The sequence below is a fragment of the Budorcas taxicolor genome, chromosome 5, assembly GCF_023091745.1.
Source record: "Budorcas taxicolor isolate Tak-1 chromosome 5, Takin1.1, whole genome shotgun sequence".
Classification (NCBI taxonomy): domain Eukaryota; kingdom Metazoa; phylum Chordata; class Mammalia; order Artiodactyla; family Bovidae; genus Budorcas; species Budorcas taxicolor.
This window is the reverse complement of record NC_068914.1, coordinates 70037133-70058866: the sequence shown is the minus strand read 5'-3', so window position 1 is coordinate 70058866 and position 21734 is coordinate 70037133. Positions and strand designations below refer to the sequence as shown.

General features: G+C 36.9%; 2 protein-coding genes across 3 annotated transcripts in view; one reads left to right on the top strand and one right to left on the bottom strand.

Annotated features, from left to right (window-relative positions):
• METAP2 (methionyl aminopeptidase 2) overlaps positions 1–21734 on the bottom strand; it is a 492318-nt gene that overhangs the window by 446766 nt on the left and 23818 nt on the right. The window contains exons 9-11 of one of the 2 annotated variants that reach the window (XM_052640400.1): positions 18265–18368; positions 17650–17765; positions 16716–16980 (exon numbers count right to left, since the gene is read on the bottom strand). In XM_052640400.1, the coding sequence (XP_052496360.1) occupies positions 16728–16980; positions 17650–17765; positions 18265–18368 (473 nt within the window). In that variant the 3' untranslated portion in view covers positions 16716–16727. Of the gene's footprint in view, positions 1–16308; positions 16981–17649; positions 17766–18264; positions 18369–21734 lie in introns of those variants that run through there. The other variant, XM_052640399.1, reaches the window with a different exon arrangement.
• Positions 1789–13003, top strand: USP44 (ubiquitin specific peptidase 44). The gene is made up of 5 exons (XM_052640396.1): positions 1789–3207; positions 5793–5988; positions 8737–8845; positions 11796–12001; positions 12804–13003. Exons 1-5 carry the CDS (start codon positions 1789–1791, stop codon positions 13001–13003), a joined length of 2130 nt encoding a protein of 709 aa, XP_052496356.1.

Below are 21734 nucleotides of genomic sequence, written 5' to 3'. Positions count from 1 at the left end.
AGGGTTGATCTCCTTCAGAATGAACTGGTTGGATCTCCTTGCAGTCCAAGGGAGTCTTGGAAGTGAAAGAGGAGAGCGAAAAAGTTGGCTTAAAGCTCAACATTCAGAAAACGAAGATCATGGCATCTGGTCCCATCACTTCATGGGAAATAGATGGGGAAACAGTAGACACAGTGTCAGACTTTATTTTGGGGGGCTCCAAAATCACTGCAGATGGTGACTGCAGCCATGAAATTAAAAGACGCTTACTCTTTGGAAGAAAAGTTATGACCAACCTAGATAGCATATTCAAAAGCAGAGACATTACTTTGCCAACAAAGGTCCATCTAGTCAAGGCTATGGTTTTTGCTGTGGTCATGTATGGATGAGAGAGTTGGACTGTGAATAAGGCTGAGCGCTGAAGAATTGATGCTTTTGAACTGTGGTGTTAGAGAAGACTCTTGAGAGTCTCTTGGACTGCAAGGAGATCCAACCAGTCCATCTAGATCCCCAACTGCAGCCCAAAGTTTGTGTTCAATGTATGTTTAAATCAGTGAAGAAAACATTTCATGATGTCCTACTTTTTAACTAGATTTTGTTTTATTGTTTTTAGGTACAGGTAGCAGATGTGTTCCTTTAATTGATAAAGGAAAAGTTTGATCAAGATCAGATTTATTTTATTATATTGGGGTTTTGGGATTATGGGTTTGTTTTTTGGAGTAAGCCTCTAATTTCATGTAATGTTTAGGCATGCAAGAAGGTAAAATCATTATATTGCCACTGATTTCTTATTTTTCCTTTTTTTCCTGCTATTTGCTTATATATCCTTGCACATTCCTCAGAGTGTAGTCAAACACAAGACAGAAGGGGATAATACTTTCTCTTTTCTTAAGTCTTTTTTCTCTTTACTTAAGTCAAGTCTATCAAATCAGAGTATGTTGCAGAGCCATGAATTAAATAAAAGTCATTATGGGTATACTACTGGAAAGCCGAATTTTAAATAGTACTTAAAATTAGAATATTTAATATTATTTAAATAAATAGAGTGTAATATTGATTTATTCACTATAGATGTGTGTCAAATAAATATTTATTGTTTACTGAACATTTGCTCTGTGCCAGATATTTGGTTATCTCAGGCCTTTAACAATTCAGTGAAGGTGGTATGATTTTCCCTGTTTCACAGATGAAGTTTAGAGAAGTTAAAATGTTTGCTCAAGTCAGATATAAAGCAGTATGTGGCAGAGGTAACATTCAAACGTAAGTTTTTCTACTTTAGACCCCATGCTTATAACTATGATTATATTTTAGTAACTCCACTTAGGGCTCTTGAAATGGAGATATTAGTAAGATGTATTTAGGTCTTGCCAGTCCCAATTTTTAAGAAAAAGGAATGGCAATTGGTAAATGGAATGTGAAAAGTGGTCACTACCCATTCTTTACCAGTAGATGGTAGCATCAAATTGAAAACAATGTGTTTGAAAGGGAACCGTCAGAGCAAGTAATGTGTGTGTTCTTTCAGAGCAAGGCGGATGAGAGATTAGTGAAGTCTAGTGTAAATTAAAAGTGAGAATTGCCTTTGGTATTATGACAGGCAGCCCAGATATTAGGACCAGTGAGAGCAAATTAACAAAATTATTCCTGGAAAAAGAAAATAATTCCTGGAAAAATACCTTGTAAAAAGAAAAATATTGGCTTTTTGTTTTTCTTTTATTAAAAATTGACATTGTTCTTAGTTTTCAGATGCTTCTTCAAGTGTTGCCCACAGAGAGTTGTTTGGATTATGTGTTCCTCAGCTAGACTCAATATATGCTAACAATGGATAAGTGCCAACACATTGGGCAGTTGCGACTTGCTCAAGACCATTCCATCCTCAACCCGCAGAAGTGGCATTGTGTGGACTGCAATACAACTGAGTCTATTTGGGCTTGCCTTAGCTGTTCTCATGTTGCTTGTGGAAGATATATTGAAGAACATGCACTCGGGCACTTTCAAGAAAGCAGTCATCCTGTTGCATTGGAGGTGAATGAGATGTATGTTTTTTGTTACCTTTGTGATGATTATGTTCTTAATGATAATGCAACTGGAGACCTAAAGTTACTACGAAGTACATTAAGTGCAATCAAAAATCAAAATTATCACTGTACCACTCGTAGTGGAAAGGTTTTACGGTCTATGGGTACAAGTGATGATTCCTATTTCTTACATGATGGCACCCAATCTCTGCTTCAAAATGAAGATCAAATGTATACTGCTGTTTGGCACAGGAGAAGGATACTCATGGGTAAAATCTTTCGAACTTGGTTTGAGCAGTCACCCGTTGGAAGAAAAAGGCAAGAACAATTTCAGGAGAAATTAGCAAAAAGAGAGGTGAAGAAAAGACGACAAGAACTATTAGAGCATCAAGCTAATGCAGAATTAGAAAGTATGCCTCCCAGAAAGAGTTCACGTTTACAAGGTCTAGCTCAGTCCACCACAGTAGAAATAGTTCCTGTACCGCTGCAAACCTCAGCATTGCCAGCAAAAGATAAAGTAGGATCTGCCTCAGAAGACGTAAGACTGAAAAAAGCTAGTGACTCCTCTGTTAAACGAAGGCCAACAGTAACTCCTGGTGTAACAGGATTGAGAAATTTGGGAAATACTTGCTATATGAATTCTGTTCTCCAAGTATTGAGTCATTTACTTATTTTTCGACAATGTTTTTTAAAACTTGATCTGAACCGATGGCTGGCTGTGACAGCTAGTGATAAAACCAGATCATCTTATAAGCATCCTCCAGTTACAGATACAGTATATCAAATGAATGAATGTCAAGAAAAAGAGCCATACTCTGTGCGCTTCAGACATCCAAGTTTATCATCAGGACTAAGTGGCGGAGCACCACAGAGTAGAAAGATGGAACTTATTCAGCCAAGGGAGCCAAGTTCACAGTACATTTCTCTTTGCCATGAATTGCATACTTTGTTCCAAGTCATGTGGTCTGGAAAGTGGGCCTTGGTCTCACCGTTTGCTATGCTACACTCAGTATGGAGATTGATTCCTGCTTTTCGTGGTTATGGCCAACAAGATGCTCAGGAATTTCTTTGTGAGCTTTTGGATAAAATACAACATGAGCTAGAGACAACTGGTACCAGGTTACCAGCTCTTATCCCTACTTCTCAAAGGAAACTCATCAAGCAGGTTCTGAATGTTGTGAATAACATTTTTCACGGACAGCTTCTTAGTCAGGTATGGATTGTTAAAAAAATCGTATTGTCATCTTGGGGAATTCATAAAGGGAAGCCTAAAAAGTGCATGTGCTCTGTATAGCTAGTGTGTTAGCGCTAGCACTGTTCTCAGGTCACATTAGATCACTTTTACAAGTGTGTATGAGGACGTCCGTTCGCTCCAACAGTTCTTTCATCTCCGTGAGTCATTGGAAGTAGTTTCATGTCCATGGTGTTAAAGCTTTATGATGGGGGTGGGGTGGGAATTAGGAAACAGAACTTCTTAGGTTAATAATATTGTATTCATTCTCTGAGGGATTGAGATGAGGAGTTTAATTACACAAGGAACAGATTTGAAGATAACCTTTGTACCAGGAATGGTTTTGGTGCACACTTGAGTCGTTTCAGGAACCAAGAAAGTAGCCCTGGAGGATTTCCTATAAAACCAAAGGGAGCAAGGACTGAAAACTTGAACAGGTAGATAGGGAAGTTTTAAGGTAAATAGATGTGATTTTTATTTAGAAAGATCCTAAGTGGTTTTCCTCTATTTTAATTACAGCTGTAAAAATTTCCCTTTGTGACAGTCACAGAACCAAAATCTTCCATCTAATTAATGATTCTCTAGAATGAGTAGACTCTTGGGTAGACTATTACTAGACATCAGCTCTCTACTTTTCTAGAGCATAGAACTTTGAAAAAAATGTATGTGTTGTTATTTTTTAACTGAGGCAGTTGAGTCACTAGACACATATCCAGTTGAATAGTTTAAATATTTCTATGAAGTTTATTTCACTTCGTGTTTCAGAATTGTCTAGATTCTACATTGTGTGACTTAGCAAATAAAAGTTGTGGTTTTGGGGGTTGCATGCAATATTATTTTTCTGTCATCTTTCTCTGTCATTTTTAACTTTTATGCAAAAGTTTAAAATACACAATTATAAATAAAAGTGATATATACCATATGGAAAACCTATATAGCACAGTAAACCTGTGTAGAAGAAAATCATACATTAGTCCCAGAACTCCACACATAAAACTGTGAATATTTTGGTATATGTCCTTCTAGTTTTTTCTGAATATTTATATATATTTTTGCCCTAATTATATGGTCATGTTGAATTTACCTGCTTCTTCTTCCACTTTATTTAATAATTAAGGATTTTTCAGTCATTAAAATATCTGGTCATTTTTTTCACATTTCAGTGTCCAGCATATGTATATACCATATTTTTTTAACCATTCCCCTATTGTTGACTTGTGAACTATTTCCAATTTTTCCGTTATTATAATGTCACGATCAGTTACTACAGTTTTTCTAGTGATTTCCTTAAGACAGAGGAATTACTTGGTCAAAGGGTAGTACTTTTGATATGTGGTTGCAGATTCCTTTCCAGAAAGTTACCATTTCATGTTTTACGTAATGTGAGAGTGTGTGTCCTTGTTTTTTTTCCTTTATGGATGAATTTTGAATTTAATGAAAGTTGTTGTGCCAGCACTTTGCTCTCTCCCTTTCTAATGTGTAATAAATACTTAGAGAATCGGTCACTTCAGGAGATTCAGAAGTTGGTTGCTGGAATGGCTTTTTAACCTGCTGTATTCAAGAAACTGTTCTCGAAAGGGCAAACTTTGGTCCTAGTGAGTCCCCAAACTATTAACACTAGGGGTATTCTTCTTTTCTTTGTGTCAGTGTATTTAATTTAAACTGTAAATTACAATTGGCTTCTTTATTTTGTTGTGTGTTCCAGGAATATAGCTTTTGTGAAAGAGTTTAGTAATATTTCATATCATGTGGATTATTAGATCTTTAAAGTCTGTCTTCAGTTATGGGCAGTGTTGGCATTAAATCCTGCTGAATGCTTTACTGAAGTTATTCTTTCCTTTTTCAGTTACTATATTTCCTATGTAAGTTGTTAGAAAGGCCTCCTGTTCTTTTGAGGTTCCTATATTTTGATCAGGATTTTAATGTAGTACTGTTTGCTTTAAGTGGAAGTATTTGTATGTATTTTATATATACTATCTTTTGAAATTATTAGTTGGTAGGGCTTCAAAATCTGTATATACTAATGTACTAATATAAAAGTATGCTATATTTTAAAATTTGCATATAAAAATATACTAATAGCATTTTTCTTGCATTATGGTTAAGAAGTTACGGGGATTTGGGAAGAGAAAACCCATCAGTGAAAGATGAGAAAGGAAAAAGGGCAAAGAAACTCATCTAATAACCTAAGCACATTAAATGTATATAAATATATATAGACACACATACACACACATATATATACACACAGTGTATATCTAATTAAGTGAGCCCATAGGTTTTTTTGTTTTTGTTTTTTTTTTTTACTAAATTCAGACTTGACCGAACTTAGTAAAAAAAAAGCCCTTAGAGCTTTTTAAATGCCTCATAGTTAAAGCCCATCAATGCATAGTGGGTTTATGGAAGAAAAATATTATTCCCTGAAAATAATCTAAAGCAGATCATTCAGAATTCTGATAGTACATTTTCAGAAGAAAAGCTTATTTACAGGTAGTGACTTCTAGTGAAAGGAGTAAATATTTTGACAGAAGGATTGTAATCTGAGAAACTAATATTTTTATTTGCAGGTTACATGTCTTGCATGTGACAACAAATCAAATACCATAGAACCTTTCTGGGACTTGTCACTGGAATTCCCAGAAAGATACCAATGCTTTGGAAAAGATAGTGCTTCCCAGCCATGTCTGGTTACTGAAATGCTGGCTAAGTTCACAGAAACCGAAGCTTTAGAAGGAAAGATCTACGTGTGTGACCAGTGTAATTGTAAGTAGAGGCTGTATATTCTCTTTGTTTTTCTAAGGTTAGCAAAGAGAAACACAAATGAGGGGAAACTGGAAGAAATTCCTTAAGTAGCAGGTATAGAAATAAATTGTTTATCAAAAGAAACTTGGGCTACATATTTCTGCTTTTTAATTGGTGTTTGTGAACTACATGTTTGTTTTGCCTTATTGATGACATTAAAATATTTTTGATCCTATAGTAAGTTGTAGAAAGGATTCATAAAATAAAATTTAATATGTGAGTAGAATAAAGTCGGAGAAGGCGATGGCACCCCACTACAGTACTCTTGCCTGGAAAATCCCATGGATGGAGGAGCCTGGTAGGCTGCAGTCCATGGGGTCGCGAAGAGTTGGACATGACTGAAGCAACTTAGCAGCAGCAGCAGAATAAAGTAGTGAAGGGGAATAGTAAAAGGTATTTAGTACTGAATGAAATGATTGCTTTATGGGTCTTTCTGGTGCACATCAAAACATTGATATATAGATAACATATGTATATGTGTGTGTATACATACTTATAAAATAGGAAATAATATACATTGCTGGACTGCTGCGATGGACATTGGCTTCATAAAAACAAAGATTTATTAAAAAACCATCCATTGACTGTCTCTTCTATAATTAGTCATTGTTCTAGTCATTGTGGAAAGAGGAAAGACCCTTTAAAGATGCTCACATACCTAACGGAGAAAACAGACAGACAAGGTCTACCTACTGTGATTAGCTCTCTAATGTAAGTGAGCATAGGAACCCAGCACTGGGGGATGAAACAGCCATTTCAGTTAAACAGAAGCATCCTCCTCCAGAGAAATGGTAGATGAAACCACATCAGATCTGCTATGTTTTCATCCAGTTTCTTTCTCTCTATCAATGTGTAGTACATGGCATTTTAAATGTTCATACTATATATTTACGGATATTCTCCTTAATCTCCATGTCTGAAAAAAAATGACTCTAGGGCATTATATAATAAACTCCTAAGGTAATATAAAATGCTGTTCCAGCATTGAAAGAATGGCATATAAGTTGATGGTGTTCCAGAACAACTTATACCAACATTGTTTTCTGAGTGCTGCCTATTATGAAATCTGTTGTAAAAAGGAGCCTAATATTTATAAGATTAGAAGAAAATAAACCTTTATTGATAGTGTATAGTGTTTATTTTCTTGAACATAAATGTGAATGGCCCTAGATGTTTTCTTCAAATCTGGGAGTAGAAAGATATGAAAATAAATGCAGAAAATTATAACATGTTTATATCTGCTGGGTCCACCAAATAAAGGCCTAAAAGAGCTGCTTGAATTTAATCTATAATGGCAAATGTTTAAAACTATAATTCAAGGAGTTAACATGCTTTGTCTAGCTACATTTGTACCATATATTCTGGGCGACAGTCCAAAGTTAAGTCCCTAAGATCCTGCAGCAGTCTGATACCTGGATCTCCAGAGCATAGACCTGGAGGAAAGACTTCTGGTGGAAAGAGGAGTTGGGTTAGAGGACAGCCTCATGGTGGACTGATTCCACTTCCTGTAAGAAGCAGCTTCTCCTGTGGCTGGAGTTGCGGTTGATGTACAAGCTGAAGGATAACTCCTGGACATCAGGAGCAAACTTTGGTAGCCAATGGCCTAGAGGGAAGCTGCAGCACAAGGTCCATAGGTGGACCTCTAGAGATAGTAGAGGGTAAAAAGAACCCTCAGTTCCCCTTGTTTGAGATCTGGTACTAAAATAGCAAGACACCGAGGGAGATCTCAGATACAGAGCTAATGAAGGCTTGCTTTCTCAGGCGGTGCTGGGTTGGATCTCCAGGAAGCAGGGAGGGGTGCTCTGGGCAGGAAGGTTCCATGCCCATGGGATCCTGACTAGCCCCAAGAAGTAAACTGACCATGATTGATTAGACTTTGGTAAGAGTATATTAAAGTATGTGTTTAGGGAGTAATTCTTCCTTTTAGTTGGCATAACCAAATCCATTTAAAAATATTATAGCACTATATCTTTCTGTTGCCTTATTTCAGGACTACATTAAATCATGTACAGTGTATGTGGGGGATTGGTTCTAGACACACCCGGTTATACTAAAATCTGCCAGTCTGCCAAACCATCCCTGAAGATTTCACATCTACAGATTCAACCAACCGTGGATGTAAATTTCAATCCATGGTTCGTTGAATCTGTGTGTGTGAAACATACAGTCAACTGTGATTGAAAAAAATAAAAATCTGCATGTTAGTGGACCCATGTAGTCCAAGCTTTTGTTGTTCAAGGGTCAACTGTACTTACTTGTTACCTGTCTGCCTTGACTAGCTCATAAGTTTTGTGGGTATGGTTTACATGATTGTGGGATTCCCCGGTGTTTCAGACGGTAAAGAGTCTGCCTGCAGTGTGGGAGACCTGAGTTCGATCCCTGGGTGGGGAAGATCCCCTGGAGAAGGAAATGGCAACCCACTCCAGTATTCTTGCCTGGAGAATCCCATGGACAGAGGCGCTGTCCATGGGGGCTACAGTCCATGGGGTTACAAAGAGTTGGATATGACCAAGCGACTTCACTTTCACTTTCTTTTACATGATTGTGAGTGTCTTGAGAGCAAGGCCATGCCCTTTATCTTTAGCCCTGTATAATGCCTATAACTCAGTAGATGTCTAATTGATAATACAAGCTTGGATTATTTTGAGTTTACTCAAACATTTCATTGTATCCTTAAATTTGCATCTTATTCTGTCTTTGATATCATAGCAAAACGTAGGAGGTTTTCCTCAAAACCAGTTCTACTCACAGAAGCACAAAAACAGCTTATGATTTGCCACCTACCTCAGGTTCTCAGACTCCATCTCAAACGATTCAGGTTAGTAGTAGAAAAAAGTTTAATACTTGACTGGGGGACTTACCTACTTTTGCTTTTTTTTTTTTTTAAGGAGAAAAAATTCTGTCATTATCTCTAGCCCTATTCATAGACAACATGTTCAGTAACTATCGTTCTGATACTATTATCTTCCCTTGTAGAATACGTTGCTGATAGCAGACTCCTTGCATTTTGGTTTGCACAGTATAATATTCTCCTCGTCTCTGCTCACAGTGTTTAATATTCAGCATGTTTTAGGTTCAATTTTTAAATTAAAATCTATTGCTTGAGAATATTTGACCCAGTTGCTTCATGCTTGGAAAATGCCTGATGTTGTTCCATATTCTTTGGGGAATATAAGGTAGAATTTTTTTCCTCAAGATTATAGTCAAGCATTCCCAGAAATAATGATGAAGTAGAAACACTAAGTACCACAAACTACATACAAATGAATTTATCAGAGCCCTGGAAGAAGGCATTAGCTGATATCTAAACATTCCCAAAGCCTCCCTAATGGCACAGGGGACGTCATGTAATTTAAATCTCAGTTCATATGTCATCCCAGGACTTTCCTGACCATCCTATTTAAAAGTAGCACCACCAACTCTTAAGTGTCACATTACCTACCCTATTTTTGCTTCTTGGCAAAAACCAATATCTGCAATAGTTGACTTATTAATACCTGTTTCTGTCCCCCTAAACAGAAATTCAGTAATGACAGTGGTCATTTCATTCCTGTATTCCAAAATCCAGAACTGAACTCAGTACATAGATGCCCCCAAATACTAATGAATGAATTGGGTGTATGCAGGAGGAGGAACACTTTAGCCTGAGAGCAACGTGAATAAAGGTATGAAGGAACAGGAAAGGGTACACAACAAAAGGTTTAGTGAAGAGTCCGGCTGAGACCTGCCAGGGTGTGTGAGACCTGCCAGGGTATGTGAAATCAAGTGGAATGAAAACAAGAAAATTGTTATGTGTTAATGTTGTCCAGGGGGCTTCCCAGGTTGTGCTAGTGGTAAAGAACCTGCCTGCCAGTGCAGGAGACATGAGACACAGGTTCGACCCCTGGGTCGGGAAGATCCCCTTGGAGGAGGGCTTGGCAACCCACTCCAGTATTCTAGCCTGGGGAATCCCATGGACAGAGGAGCCTGGTGGGCTACATACAGTTCATAGGGTCGCAAGGAGTTGGACACAACTGAAGTGACTTAGCACGCACAGTATTGTCCAGGGCCAGGTAGCAAGGCCAGGGAGCATGGAGAGGTCAGACCATATATGAGATTCTATAGATAGAATTAAAAGGGTTTAAATTTTTGGTACTCAGTTGGCTACTATAAATCATTGAAGAACTTTCTGTTCTTCATAATCGCCTCTTTAATCTGCCATTTGACACTCACCTTAATTTAAATCTATTTGCCTCCCATCTTCTGCAGAAAATACTTGTGATGCTTCCATGCCATATTTCTGATTCGGGGACCATTTTTATGCTGCCTTTTCCACCACATTTATCTTTTTCCTTTCTCTTCATCTATTAAAGATGTACTATTATATTTGCCAGTATATAAAATATATAGGGCATATAAAAGGGAGAGTGGGATTGGGGAGGGGCACACAAGAGCTTTAGAAGAAACATAGGAAACAGAACATTTCTAGTACTTTACAAGCTCCCCATGTGTGCCTCCTAGTCCTAGTCCCTCTCGCAGAAATAAATCATGCCTTTTTGGTACAGTGTTATCTTGTTCTTTTATCATTTTACTGTATCTTTATCAGCAGACAAAAAGGGATATCCTGCTCATCAATGGAAATAACTTATTTTCTAATTAGACAACTGACAAGTATTTAGCATAATTCAGTAAGTTAAGATTTGAATTTTATGGTATAATAAAAGAGAAAGTGAGAATGACAGGAGCTCAGGGTAAGCAAGTTCCATTATTTTACATGCTTGGTACTAAGATTAAAGGTGCACTGGATACAGGACTCTTTATACACTTCACAGGGAAAGATTGGGACAGGACTTCTAGTGTGGCAGGTGACATAATTTGCAAGTCTCACCTTTAGTTCCATACAATTTTACATCATACTAATTAAGCATTTCACATTTTTTTTCTTCATAAAACCTATTTGCCTTTCTCCCTCCTTTACCTGCCACTGTCTTAACTGCATGTTTTAATAACATTGATACTATATTTTCAGCTGTTTTTTGTTATTGTACCATAGCACTCCAAGTTGGATTATAATCTCTTGAAAGAACTACCATTTATTACATTATTTTTCCCCTGTAGCACCAATTCATACTATTTGATGATAAAAGCATTGCTTTACATGCATAGATCCAGTACTGGGAAGCATGACCAACAGATTGAGAAATTGACAGTATAGGGACGATATCTGAGTTTTGTCACTAATGGGTATTATACTGATTTACACACAGGAAGGGTCACAGTTTCCTTTTTTTTTTTTTAAGTATGAAGAGCTTTTGAAGTGTTCTGAGGAATTAGAGATGCCTGTTTTGTTTGGGTTTGTTTTTTTCCCCACACCTGGCCACGAAAGATCCAGATTATGTCTCCCAGGAACAAATTCTAGGTCCTGGGATATCCTCCTCAAAGTACTGACAAGACAGTAAAGAATTAAAAACCCTTTGGTGCCTTGAATTTCTCACTTCAAAGGGGGAAAACGCCATAAGGCTGTATTTTTTCTGAAAGTTAATTTTCTTCCTATACTATCTTCTAACTACAGAAGCCAAATAATTTATTTTAGAACCTCACTGTACTTGTTTGTTAAATAAGCCTAAATTCCTCTATTGTAGCCAACTTCAGTATTGAAAGGATTTACTATTTACACTTGTTATATAGGATTGTACTCTATGCTGTCTGAGGTTTCCTATGATTTTGGACCAGGTACGTGGTTATGGTCCCTTGACTTTGTTGATAATTTTACCCTGATTTGTTTGCAGGTGGTCAGGACGTAATAACCGAGAGAAGATTGGTGTTCATGTTGGCTTTGAAGAAATCTTAAACATGGAGCCCTATTGCTGCAGGGAATCCCTGAAGTCCCTCAGACCAGAATGTTTTCTGTATGACTTATCTGCTGTGGTAATGCACCACGGGAAAGGATTCGGCTCAGGACACTACACTGCCTACTGTTACAATTCTGAAGGAGGTATAGATGAAAAAAAGTATTTTACCTTGGGGTAGGCTTTTGGAAGCCGGGGTTGAGTCTTCACAGATTTCTAAACTAGACACTAAGTAATCTTAAGAAAAGCCACTTGATTTGTTTTCTTTCAAGAAGGAAAAAAAATAGGGGGTTTGTGCATAAAATAGGGTATTCTATGATGCAGGACTGGGGTAGTTTTGTCTTGTAAGGGCTGAAGGGATAAAATAGTAAGGATGGTCTCATTAGTTACAAGTCAGAAAGTGCGAAAGGCACACTTCTAAGAGTAGGTCCTCTGTTTTCTGGTTGAATTCAGTTAATTTTATTAAAGAACAGAACACCTAAAGAACTGGGGAATCACAGATATTTGGAACAACTTTGATTTCAAGTTCTAACTTGAAACTTTCACTTACTGCTTCCATGAACCTTAAAAAAAGAGGTAAGGACAAAAAGTCCATATAACCCAGGAAGGCAATTAACATCACCATGAGTTGTACACAATTTGCTTTATAATTACCAGCGAAAGCATTAACTGGTAAGATTATACCAGGAATTAAAGGTAGTGTCAAGTGAACAAATCAGATCCTATAACTTCAAATTACTTCTAGGACAAAGGTAAATGATTCGAGTAACATACTGCCCAAGCTGTATTTCTAATTTAAAGAACTAAATTGGCTAGACAATTATTTTTCCTTCAAAAAAAAATCCCTCAACTCTCACTGAAACTCTTTAAATCCATGTTTTCATTTATACTAGAAATTTCTAAAGTTCCTTTGTAAACATTAAGATATACTTTTGTGCTTCACTCTAGGGTTCTGGGTACACTGCAATGATTCCAAGCTAAGCATGTGCACTATGGATGAAGTATGCAAGGCCCAAGCTTATATCTTGTTTTATACCCAGCGAGTTACTGAGAATGGACATTCTAAACTCCTGCCTCCAGAACTCCTGTCTGGTAGCCAGCATCCCAGTGAAGAAGCTGATACCTCTTCTAATGAAATCCTTAGCTGATCCAAAGACGGGGGGTTTTCTTCTTGTGATTTGTATATATACTTTTTAAAAGGGCTGACTTAACAATTTTGGGCTTCCCTGTTTTTATTTTTACTTACTAATCAGTGCACAGTGTTTACACGTTTTGTATCTGACTGCAACAGATCTTTTTACAGAGATGAAGTTAGCTTAAGTATATGTGTATCAATGTCAGCAGGTAATTTTTGTTAAATACTTGGGAGTTTTAAATTTTTAGTGTTTACCTCAGACTGGTGTTACCTTTCTTGTGTTTTGATGTCTTAATTGGCTCAGATCATGAATTCGTGCAATCTTCTACTGAAGTTCAGGTGGCATCATTTTATATTTATTTTTTATAGTTATTTTCTATACAAATTCTTATCAAACAGATTAAACTTGCTTCACCAAGTCTTACCAGAAAAGGGGCATTTTTTTCCAGGTTTGTATCAAATGCCTGCAAAGGAAGTTCAACTACTACAAAGTGAAATATTACTTACTCATTATCATTCAATACCCCTGAGAGGCTTTGTGTTTGACGGGACTCAGAATAGACTTTACTTTGGTAAACAGAACTTCCTTTTTTCAAGTTTGTTGTAAAAATTATTCTTTACTTGGCATAGTCAAACTATTATACAAATGAAGATGACAGCTTTATAAATAGCATGTTTAAATGGCTTCAGTACTATGGACATGAAAATAATGATGGCTGAGACTTATATTAATAACAGTGATTTGTCTGGCAGCAAACGTTTGTCCAGATTCTAATAAAGCAGTCATTAAAAAAAAAAAGAATGTAGCAAACAGTATATTATGGTGTAATACAAGTTCAGTTCAACTTGGATACGAGTTCATTTTATATATTTAACATTAGATCTAGTTTTGTACTATTGTATCTTGAGATTTTTGGTTTAAAGGGATAGAAATCAGTCTTGAAGAGAAAAAAACTGCATAGGACATAGAACTGTTCAAAATCAGCATCTGAGCAAAATGTTAAGCATCTCACTTAGAATAAGTAACTAAAGCTGGATTAAATTGCCCTTGCTAGTATTATGTGACTACTAAAACCCTTTTAGATATTCAAACATTGGGCCCTTTTTGAAATTAAAATTACACTTGCATTTTATTAAAAGTATAGTATGAAATACTCATTGCTCTTCCCTAACAACCTTATTAGGTATTTTTAAAGTCCTGCTGCTGCTAACTGTATTCGGAAAGATCATCCACTAACCTCTATAGACATGTTCACATCTTAGCTCGCTGTTAACCACTGGAAAATCATTTATCTTTTTTCTCAGGTAGGTTTGCTTGCAGGTTGAAATCCTCAGGGGCAGCTGATCATGAAGTGCAATGAGAATTTATCACTTCACAGATAAATCATTCATGCTGAAACTACAGCTTGAGTTTAAATGGCTAAGGTTTAAAAGTATTCATCTATTAAATACCTATGCAAGTTGTTACCTCAACTGTTAATGTAATTATACCTCATTAAAGATTTATTGTGGTCAAGATACTTGAGTCTAGCCTTTTTTAACATCAAGGATTAAACTATACCTTTTAGTGTACCTAATTTTAGTGCAACAGTTTAAAAACAACTCTGGAAGCTATGTTGTTTATAGTGGTACAGTTGCTAGCCCTTTACTTTTTAAACCCTTAAAACTAAAACCGATGGGGGAGGCGTGTGTGTGAAGTCAAGGAAAGGGGACTATGGGAACTCTGTACTTCATGCTCAGTTGTGCTATGAACCTAAAACTGCTCTAAAAAAAAAATTAAGGCTATTTAACAAAACTAAAACCAAGTCAAGGTTTCTTACAGTATATCTCAATGTGGATTTCTACATTCTGTTAAATTTATCTAACAAAAAAACAACATATTTTGGTTGTAAAATAATTTACTAAAGGCACTATTGTTAAACATCAAACTAATAATTTGTTACCAATAAGGTACATCATTGTAAACATGACAAAATGATTTTCAAGAGATACATTGCTACCAGGTAAACAATACAATTTTTTTTTTTAAGTAACAGCTTTCCTATTTACAAGATCATATCCCTTCCAGCCATTTCAGGGGCATGCAGTAAAGCCACTGCTCCCAACTTGGGAAGGGAGCTTGGAGCTTACAATTAGTTAGAAGGTCACTACTGCTAGAGATCTTACAAAGCTCCCAATGCTTGACTCAGTTCTAAAGTTCTTGGGTTTAGAAATAAAAATACTTTATACCTCCCACCAAACCCCCAAAAGAGCTAGCTGGAGAGTCCGAGCCCTGTTTAACACATCCAGGAGTGAACTGGTGAGCCCTGCCACTGCACACCATCACAGGAAATGGAGAAATTATTCAAAGGTAGCTATTGAACATTAGCACCATAATAAACATGGCTCATACAGCTAAAACCTAGGCTGTGTATCCCACAAGGTAACATTCATTTGTAGCTCAAATATGAAAGAGCAGCTTTTTAATGTATAGTAAATGATTTAGTACAGAAGTCAGGTTTCTCCTATGAGAAAAACGTTAAAACACAACACAAACTAAACAGCATCCCCGAGGCAATCTGTGCTAAAGCATATACAAATTAAGGCTTTACCCTGGTACACAATTTTGAAATTATGTGGGAACATTCCCAACAAATCATTTACACAGAATTCAAGCAATCTGTTTAAGAACTGTGGGGTTCAGTTCAAATATTTGGCATCTTACATTCAACTTACATACTTAGCTGCTCTGAGTGCCACTGTAACTTTGCTTCCTGAAAGTCAAATACCACCCAGGATGTTATGAATTCAAGCCAGTCCAGGGGCAGGGTGCTAGAGAATTTGGTTCATAATGAAAAAGCGTAGTAACTGAAATAACTAGAATGAGATCTAAACATGGAAAGTACTGTTTTTCTTTCTGTGGTTTTAAGTGCCCCTTTGGCTTACTGAGTAAGCTAAATACATTTTTCAGTAACTACTACCACTGGACAAAGGATCTAAATGTTGAGATGTTAGTAAATCAGGGTTTTAAGTTGGCATAATGTTCCTACTAAGTTATGTTTTAATTATATCTTTCTAATATCAAGGGGTTAAATGAAAGACAAGCATTAATACTGTCCTAAAAAAAGTAAAGGCAAAATATTCCTAGAGCTGTATATTAACTTAGAAAATTCTCCTCCCACGTTATGTATGTATAGTTCTTTTTAGCCACTCAGTCAGAAGGAAAGTTTCAGTGTGGGGGTCTACAATCCAGACAAAAAGCTCTACATTTTCCTATGTTATGCTATGCTAAACTATTTCCTATACAGAATTACAACCACAGACATTGAAATATAGCTCTCAGATCTGAAAATGTCTTTATTTTTTAGAAAATGGATTCCAGGAAGGTTAAAAAGCAATACCAGAGGGTATATAGGCGCAGAACTGGATGTAGTCATTCAAAGCATTCAATTACGAATATGGCAATATAAATATCTGAAAAGCATCTCTTAGGTGTTTGAAACAAAATGTATAAGTCATTCCTAACTATTTGGAGCTTTACAGACAGAAAATGGTTAACATTTCAAAGTCCTGGAAGCTTTTTCCTTGGTTAATGACATTAAATGGTTTGCCTTTGATCAAATTCCTTCCTTTTTAAACATGGATAAAAATATTACATAAGTCCACTGTTAAGACAACATGTTGCAAATTAAATCTGGTATAATGTATTCCAACAAAGCTTAGAAAATAAAAGGTGTTGCGGTGACTTTGGACTAAGTTTAATAGTCATCTCCTCGGCTGACAACTTCTTTACATGTTGGACGCAAAAGTATGGTATGTTCAAACTGTGCTGTATATGATCCTTTAATGTCACATAATGGTGGATATGGGTCTACAATGCCCAAGTCACACAGATTCTTCAGAGCCATCAAGTATTTACTTTCTCCCAAACGATCCAGCCATCTGCGGCAGAAGGCAAGAGTGCCAAAGTTTTCATTGATGACATTTAACAAGTGTTTTGTTCTTGGAAGCCTAAGAGAAAAGTGAAAGATTAATAGTTGGCTAAAAAGTTACCAACTCATTTCCCCCATTAAGGAAAACTCAAAATTATGACTTTACTTAGTAATTAAAGTTCAAAAAACTCTCTTTGCTGCCTCTTTCAACTTCCAAAAACCAGACTGTATAATACTCAATTACAGATGGCAGATGGAGAGGAGACCAGATGAAGGTTATATATTATATGTCTATGCATGCAGTGTTAAATTTCAAGTACAAACATCAATAATAGTAAGGTGGGAATTCCCCTTTTGGGGGAAATTTCAGCATCAAACTGAAAAAGATCTGATCATAAAGAAGATGCTTCAATCATATCCAAAAAGGTTTTAAAAAGTAAATAAAAATACAAAGTTTACCAATGGGAAAATAGTAACAAAAACCTAAGAATGCCAGCAAAGTAATAATCTGTAATTATTACAATTATTGGAAACAAGATATGAAGAGAATACTTAGATCATTTCATCTCAGTTAACATTTCTAATAGGGCTTTTTTTTTGCTGAATTATAGAAATTTACAGACCTTATTGTTAGGCTATAGAACTGTGCATTTATGAATGTACCACTGTGGATGTCCATCACACATTTTAAAATGCTGTTAACTGGGAAGAGAAACTCATCAATCTTAGAAAAAGAATAGCCTCTCACCTTATTGGCACATGTCCAACATCAAAATTTTTCATGTAATGTGAACATTCCATATCATCATGAACCACACCTTTTCCTGTGCTACCAAAGGTTTCAATGGCATATACTTCTCCTTCCTAGAAATATATGAGTAAAGGGAAATGAAGAAAAACTGAGAATGAATTAAAATTCCCATCTTAACTTCAGGCTGAGGTATTTCCCATTTAGTGTAAGAAATCACACACCTGGCAGTCCTTATCTGCCTTTTCCCGATGTACCTCCTTAGCACTTTTGATCTCTGTGTCGTCTATTAGAACGCAGACTTTACATGAGCAGGAAATTTTGCTCACTACTATTATACATCTCAGTGCCTACTAGAGACTGGCACCAACACGATGCTCAATAAATAAGTATCGACTAAACCTCTGACATGCCTCACTTGCACAGCCAATTGGGCCCCAGTGTGACCAGACACAATCTGCACACTCAAAGAGCCCAATTCCTGTTGGAGTTAGTATGAGTGGCAAGTTAATTTTGCTCAACACACTATATACTCAACTACTACCAGCTTCATAGTTCGGAAGAAAAAAGAAGTCAAAATGCTTCACAGAAGAATAGTGCTAATGGCATACATACCTCCATTCTTGTTGCCTCTCCTCCTTTCACAATGGGCACTGTTTTCCCAGCATGTATTCTATATGGCCCAATTGAATGTCCATTTAGATTACGGATTGGTTTCACTGGCATAATAGAAAAAAAACTTATTCAGGGTTTCAAGGCACAAACAGATATCTTGGCCTTTGGTACAGAGTTCAAGCATTTACTTAAAAATCAGGTTTGGTGCTATTAAATAACCCCACATTAGTCGTCTGGTGGTTTAGTCGCTAAGTTGTGTCCAACTCTTGTGACTCCATGGACTATAGCCTACCAGGCTCCTCTGTCCATGGGATTTCCCAAGCAAGAATACTGGGAGTGGGTTGCCATATCCTTCTCCAGGCGATCTTCCCAACCCAGGGATCAAACCTGGGTCTCCTGCGTTGCAGGTAGATTCTTTACCAGCTGAGCTACCAGAAAAGCCCAACTCCACATTAAGATAGTTAAATACAAACTGGAAAACTAGAGGGATATAAAGTTATTTATTGTAATGTTACAGATTAAAAACCAGGAGTAGGGAAAATAATGGAAAAAGAATAAATTATGTGATGAGGACATAATGGGGGTCTATCTATGGACCATCTACGGTCCATCTAGGCATAAAATACCATGTATATAAGCATTACAATCAAGAAAAATATGTATTATGGTTATGAACCAAAAGGTAATTTGAAAATAAGGATTGTGTCAAAACGACAGTATTAAGAAACCCTAAATTTTATTATTACATCAACATTTAAAGTGGTAAAAAAGAAAATCGAAACAACCCCAAAGTCCTAGAATCAATGACGGAATAAACAAACTGAGTATGTTTACACAGTGGAACACTTAACAATAAAAATGAAAAGCTAGGGATATACTGACCTGAGATACGACCAAATGAGCAAAAGGCACAATTATATAGATATGATGAAATCCTATACATATACACGCACACATACAATTCAAAATTAAGCATAATATACTAAATGTTTAGGGATGCATAATTAGGTAAAGATAAAAGGAAATGCAAATCTTTAGATAACGGCTTATTTGAAGAAGCCTTCTGTAACCGAGAAGGGGTATATAAAGCTGGGGGGCTTCTGTAATGCTGGCAATATTTTATTTTTCAAGGGGTGAGGTTACATAACTTCTACAATTGTTTAGTTCAAGTTTTTAAGTTGTGTGTATTTTCAGTTTTTGTTATATTCCACAATAGAAGCTTAAAAAAAAAATCTAGTTCTACAGTATTAGAATTCTCTACAGAATCCAATGTGAGTTACCTTTCTTCTAAGGCAGAATTAGGTAGCAAGGGTTTGTTATTTTTCCCCCAAATATTTAGCAATGACAAGCATATTACAAATTTAGGGGTGGTGCAGAAAAATAAGACTCTCAGTTAGCTTTTTAAAAAAGTCTTCCTTCTTATATAAATGACAAGCTAAATTTGCTTTAAAATTCAGCAAGCATTACTACTCCTCCAAGACCCAACAAACTGACCCCCTAGACCAACCAAAAATACACTTAAAAACATTTCTTAGCTATCCCAACCTAACACATATAACCAAGTTACACAGAAGAAGCAAGGCTCAAGGTACACAGGCTGTGGACAGTGGCAGGCTGATTCTGGAACCAACAGCTATCATGGTTATTTTCTAATTCTATAGCTTCCACTCCCTTGATAGCCTACCCTGGTTCTGTTACGTGGTTTAGGGAAATTGCTTCTTAAAAGTTCAGCCTGTAGTCCATTTCTTCATCTTCTAAATGTCATGATCTGTCTATACTCTTTCTGCTTAAATTAGTAAAAATGAATTCTGCTACCCTCAACTAAGAACCAGAGAAGGCAATGGTACCCCACTCCAGTACCCTTGCCTGGAAAATCCCATGGGCAGAGGAGCCTGGTGGGCTGCAGTCCATGGGGTCGTTAAGAATCGGAAAAGACTGAGCGACTTCACTTTCACGCACTGGAGAAGGAAATGGCAACCCACTCCAGTGTTCTTGCCTGGAGAATCCCACGGATGGGGAGCCTGGTGAGGTGCCGTCTATGGGGTCGCACAGAGTCGGACACGACTGAAGCGACTTAGCAGCAGCAGCAGCAACTAAGAACCCTGATCAACACAATAACTGACAAAAAAGACAAAAGCAGATGCTGAAAGAATAGAACCTAAAATGCTGCATCGGCTTAATGGAAGAGGTAAGAATGTAGATATTAAGGATTTCAACATTTCATGCAAGAAACTGTTATATGGTGACTAAACCTTAAGTCAAACTATCACCTACTGTGCCTTGAAAGGCAGACCACATTCCAACCAAGGTTGCAGAATAAGGAGAAAATGGAAGGGAAAGATAATCTGAGAGAAACTTAAGTATTATTTGTTGCGGGACCAATCCCAAAACTGGGTGTGGGAAACAACAAATATTTTTTGAATACTAATAAATTCCAGGCATGTCATAACATTTACATTTCTCAAAAACAAAACAAAAAACATGGTATCATGAATCCCATTACAGTCAAAGTTATAGATGTTATCTACAGATGGTACTGATGAGCCTAACTGCAGAGCAGCAATGGAGACACAGACATAGAGAACACTTATGGACACAGCTGCAAGGGGGAGGAAGGAGAGGGCGAGATGGATGAAGAGAGTAACATGGAAACATATATTACTGTATGTAAAACAGCCAGCCAATGGGAACTTGCTGTATGAGTCAGGGAACTCAAATCAGGGCTAGATAACAACCTAGAAGGGTAGGGTGAGGAGGGTAGGAGGGATGTTCAATTAGGAGGGGAAATGGGTAAACCTGTGGCTGATTCATGTTGATGTTTGGTAGAAACCAACACAATACTGTAAAGCAATTAATCCCTCAATTAAAAACAAACACATTAAAAAAAATTAAAACCAAAAAATAAAAAGAAGTTATCTAAGCTCAAAGATAGACTTGCCTAACTCCAAAGCAAGTTTTCTTCATTAGCTGTTAACACCTCCCATCCATGTGTGAGAAGCCTTAAGAATTTTTTATGTGGGACCTCCCTGGTAGTACAGTGGATAAGAATCCTCCTGCCAGTGCAAGGGACACGGGTTCTATCCCTGGGCCAGGAAGATTCCACATGTCATGGAGCAGTTAAGCCCGGAGAGTCGCAATACTGAAGCCTGCGTGCCTAGAGCCTGTGCTGTATAACAAGAGAAGCCACCACAATGAGAAGCCCGTATATGGCAACAAAGCCTGCAGGCAGCAACGAAAACTCACTGCAACCAAAAAAAAAAACCCAAGTAAAAATTAATAAAAGGTAAAAAAAATTTTTTTCAAAGAATTTGTTATTTGTACAGATGTTCACAGGTTTAAGGATCTGCAAGAGAGCAACAAGGATGGGCACCATCAAGTCTTACAGGAAAGAAACACTGTGCAGTTGGGAGAGACACCAAGTCCAAAAGTATCAGCAGGGGAATGCAAGGACCACTGAATGATGTGAGTTT